Below are 4,976 nucleotides of genomic sequence, written 5' to 3'. Positions count from 1 at the left end.
CTTTTGAAGGAGATGATAGGGCTACATGAACGATCGTATGATGATTCTACATGGTCAACCGCAGATTAAATGGTATGTTATGATTAATTACAAGCATGTAATTAGGGGAAAATCTTGTCTTCCCCAAACGGCGTGTGGTTACACCCGGCAACAGACGCCTCACTCTTCATCTCTCTCCGGAACCGTAGATACCGGATTGTATGCTCTTTTATATTTATATTTAAGTAAAAGAAATTGATCAATCGGATCTGGGGTGCTGGACGGAACGCTCGACGGCTGCAACCTGCAAGTCTCTTCTGCTAGCTCTTCCTCGCGGGACTGCGCCACCAGCACCAAGCTCACTCTACTGTCAACGAAGAGAAAAGGGTCACGCCTCAGTGCCTCACGCGTCACGCTCCCCCGCTGCCCCGCCTCTGCTCCGCCGTGCCGCCGCGCCGCCCTAGCATCTTGCTGCGTCGCCGTCGCCCCCCGCCTCCGCGACGGCCCTGCTGGTCCAGCTCGTCGCTCGCCGGCGCGTTCCCCACCGGCTTGTCGCGTGGGCCCGCGCGGCTGCGCTGCTGCTGCTCGCAGTTCCGGCTGCTCCAGACAGCATCAGGAGCAAGGTGATTTCCTATGCTTGAATACCAGATCAAGGGATTTCATCTCCATTCCCCATCGAGACTAAGAGTTCAAATTCAATCTTACCTTATAAGTCTGCAATTAACCCAGATTCTGTTTTATAATTCGTCACGGGTACATTTTGCTTGCTCCAATCCTGGCTCCGCCGCTGTCCACACGATCTGCTGTGCCGAGGGCGACGGGGCAAAAGAAGCCACGGCGAGCAGATTGTTTTCTCTCTGTTTGTTGGTGAAGAACCCTGGCTTGTTTGGGGATTATTTCTGTTGCTGTGGCTGAGGAAATCAGCTCACAAAGACTACGAACTAGAGCAAGCAAATAACAGTTAAATAAAAGACATGAAGTTCATCTACGCGATCGTTGACCAAGAAGAAATGAATGCACACGAGTTTGATTTGAGTTGGCCCCCATAGGATTTTTTGCACGGGTGGTATTAGAGATTAACTTTTGAAAGATATTTGTGGTTTTAACTGAATTCCCCGTCCCATCATTTAGTCGCTGCCTGTCGATGCTCCTGATCTTGTGGGTGTTAGTGATTCATTGATTCCCCTACATAGTACGGCTACACGATAATACCAGTTGCTACTTGCTCCAATTTCCAATTTGACCTTGGCTGGTTGCCTTCTGAATTACTGAATTATAGTTCGGCCACAATTTGACATTTCCGTTGATCTTTTGTTGTAAGAAATGCAGACCCCTTGCCTGGGGGAGGATAAGTTTTTTGCAAAATCAAGTACTCCCTCCGTCCCAAAATAAGTGTCGCCGATTTAGTACCACTTTACTTGATTAATATATTTGGTACCTCTTTTAAGCTGCAGAAACTGATCGGGTATTTTGTTTTTGTGATGGATACCCTCTTATTTTGTAATCTGGATGAAATTGTAGGTGACTCATTCCTGGGCAGGTGCTGCTTGTTGCATAATATGTTACACTCTTTATTTTTTTTACCTCATAATATGTTAGACTCTTGCTTTCACTACGTTCTTCTCTCTCTATCATATACAGCATGCTGTTTCGTAAGGTAATATGTTGCACATATTATTATACCGAAGTCTTGATATACACCTTTTGTAATTGCATGTATTTCACTTTTTTCGCGAGATGTATTTCACATTTCAACAATGTACAATATATGGAAATATAAATGCTCAATTGCTGTTTCTTTTGCCTTATTGCAGTAAATGAGATTATGAGTTCCATTGAAAGGTAGTTCATGAACACAGTGCTAACCATGTCTGGTATCGATGGTGAGGAACCGCATTCAGAGGTTCATCAGTTTATGAACAGAGCAGTAGCTATGTCAGATATGGATGTTCAGGAACCACTTTCAGAGGTTTCCATTGATCCATCACGGCCAGTGAATATAGTTGATGAGGACGATGATTGGGTTATAGTCAAGAAACAGCGGATCACCATATTGATCCCTCCACTATCACCTGCGGCTGCAAGCCCTCAAGCTGGCACACCCATAGTAAGTTCTAGACAGGTTAGCCTACCAAGAATGAGCAGGAGAAACTGCAATGCTGCCACAAAGAAGCATCCAAAATATTTTTCTACGAAGAAATCTTTGGAGGGCCTTGGCGTCGACGCCAGCATCAAGAAATCTCGAACCTGCCCTTCTGAAAGAATTGTTCATCAAGATGATGCAAAGATGAGGGGAGAATCGTCACGAAGTGCTGCTGCCCTTGTTGTAAAGTCTGAGTGGACTAAACATGCAGATCATGCTGTTGAAGGACTGTCCCATAAAGCCACTGAGAAAGCAACAAGTCCACTCGGAAACATGTATGATCCTGGGATGCCAATTATTTCTTCAAATGTCACAAATAAGGTACTGCGAGCACGACTTCTTCAGAGACGGGTTGCTCGGTTCGGTGGGCTGAGGAATTGGCTTTTGACTTGCGGTCTTGGATGGTTTGTCAAAAAAATGGACAGTGAAGGTATTGGGATGTATCAGATGGTCTCCCTTACAATGAACCAGCTGAAAGAGATGGGCCTTATTGCCGTAGGACCACGGAGAAAACTAATCCATGCTATTGACAGTGTCTGCAAGCCCGGTCAGTTTGAGATGTTTTCTTGATCTCAAGTGTGTTTCAGTTTGTTAGATGTTTTTATGGTAGCCAGTTGAGTGACTACAGCCGTATGCATATCTATGGAGTGGTTTGATGTTCTGTTGTAACTTAGAACAGAAAATGCAACTAATGCTATAAAAGCTTTAAGTAGAAAATTAGAAGACAACAGTCGGACCTGCTCTGTGAGATATCCATTGTAATAAGCCTTTAAAAGTGCAAACTGACTTGGGTTATATTATATATATACATGACACTAATAATCTAACGATATTTAGATCATAGTGTACTCTCTGATCTAAGAATCAGTGGCTAAAGCGTAGGTGTATGCATGTGAGGCCTGCGCGCCAGAGTGACTGAGTGAGTGATGTGTGTGTGTTTAAAACGCAGGTAGAGCTGTACTCTGGTTATCGTTGATGAATGCAAACGTCTGTAGCTCGCCTACCTCGCTCATCTGTCCCTCAAGTCTCTCTGCTCTGCGAACTGTTAAAAAAAAGTCTATGCTCATCCCCAGTTCTCTCTGCTCTAATGGCCGTATGCATGTAGAGGCCAGGGGTTTTTCTTCTTTTCAAAAAAAATTAAAAAAAATCCCCAGTTCTGTCAAAATCCGCAAATCCTACCGAGAACCCTACATTGGGGCCTCACGATTGGGATCTAGAGCCTAGGTTGCATCCGCCTACGCACGTTGAACCCGGATCCGACCGTAAAATTCCACTGCGATGGGTGCAATCGGTAATATTTCGTGCAAAATCACTAGCTAGGTTGGCTGCATGGGACCGTCTAAGGCCTCCGCGCATACCCAATTGGTAATCACCGCAATAGGGCACGGCAATGAATGCGGCGGCCGACCCGTCCACGGCGACCGGCGTCACCATGGAGACCGGCATGCCGTCCGCGACCCGGCCATCACAAGTGACAAGTCGAGGTACCCCGCCTCGCCAACAAGTCTTCGTTGCCGGAGACACCGGAGGAACCACAGGCGGCCGTGGGCCGCGTCACAACATCGGGTTAACCGTTTGAACAGAGTGATCCGCGTGCAGAGGTGGCACACGACACGACACGAGCTTCCTCCTAGGGATCGACGCCGGGGAGTTGGTACCAGATCGCGACTGGGAGTGCGCCGTCAAGCCGGGCAAGCATGACTTTTCTCGCTTCTCCGGGCACCAACCCCTGTCTCTGGATCGACTTGGCCATCACCTACTTTGACATGTATCAGGAGGTACCTCTCTGTATCAGGCAAGCGCTCAAAAGTCGTCGTCATCGTGAGTGGCCTTGGGATGATTTCGCTCTGGAATTTGAGTTGGAATTTGGGCATGAAGAATACGGCAGTCATATGACAGGGCTGCTGCAGCCTGCAACTGCAACTGCAACTGAAGCAAATTGGCAGAGTTTCCTAATATCGTTTGGCTTTCGAAGCAGCGACGTATAATTTGATTGCCTTGGATACTTATCTCAACAGAAAATTCTTTGTGTCCAAATTTCTGTTCGTTCTAAAAGATTGCAGTCTCCAGCTAGTGTTACTCGAGGTGTGATTCTGGCAAGAGTTTGGGAATAAAAAGTGGAGCTTAATCGTCCTCGCCCAAGAGCTGTAGTGCAACATCGAGCAGGGTATCCACCTGTTGCTCCAAATCTGTAAACCCAGCTGCATGGGAAAACCCTGGCGACTATGGCAGAAACTGGAACATCAATGCAAGAAACCAATGCAGCTATTGACCATTCAATTGGGTGAACATGGGAGAATTCTGACAGAGGAAGCAGTGCAAGCATTGGAACTGTTGTCTGAACCTGAAGTGGTCGAGTGATGTCAACTTTCCCTGAATGTTTGTTTCTGGAGTTAAAACAAGTGACACCGTTCGTCTCCTAGTTCTAGTTGGAAATCAACTTATGTTCACTCTAGTGGATTCTGGAAGCATTATAGGCTATAGCTTTGTGGACGAAAAGTTTGCTCCCCGCGCTGCTTTAAACTGTGTGTTGGCACTGACAGTCAAAGTTACAGTGGTTAATGGACAGCAGATGCAGTCTCAACAGTTAGTTCCAGCTCTGTCATGGTTGCACATTCCAAACTACTATGCGTGTACTACAGCTAGGAGCGTATGTTACAGTCTCTGTAATTTCTGCACAATGGCACCCTAGTAACCTTGCAGGGGATTCATTCTCCAATGTCGGCGACTTTGCAATCCATTTATTTGTAACAGTTGGATAATGTGATCCAGGCAATGACGTATGGGCCATGGAGATTGTTGACTATACTCTAGATGCATCTGATATTCATACTTCAGAACGGGCATGTGAAGT

The 4,976-nt window shown here is 46.3% G+C and overlaps 1 protein-coding gene across 1 annotated transcript; it reads left to right on the top strand.

The window, feature by feature from the left end:
* The first annotated feature begins 237 nt into the window (after positions 1–237).
* On the top strand, positions 238–2,963 carry LOC125522506. Its single transcript, XM_048687563.1, has 2 exons — positions 238–602; positions 1,794–2,963. The coding sequence occupies exon 2, from the start codon at positions 1,829–1,831 to the stop codon at positions 2,690–2,692; it is 864 nt and encodes a 287-aa protein (XP_048543520.1). The 5' UTR covers positions 238–602; positions 1,794–1,828; the 3' UTR covers positions 2,693–2,963.
* Positions 2,964–4,976: the final 2,013 nt, after the last annotated feature.

Source organism: Triticum urartu, chromosome 7 (assembly GCF_003073215.2).
Source record: "Triticum urartu cultivar G1812 chromosome 7, Tu2.1, whole genome shotgun sequence".
Lineage (NCBI taxonomy): Eukaryota > Viridiplantae > Streptophyta > Magnoliopsida > Poales > Poaceae > Triticum > Triticum urartu.
This window is presented reverse-complemented; position numbering and strand designations above follow the sequence as displayed.

Coding starts and splice junctions, on each gene's coding strand:
- LOC125522506 (XM_048687563.1), top strand. CDS start 1,829: ATGAACACAGTGCTAACCATGTCTGGTATCGATGGTGAGGAACCGCAT.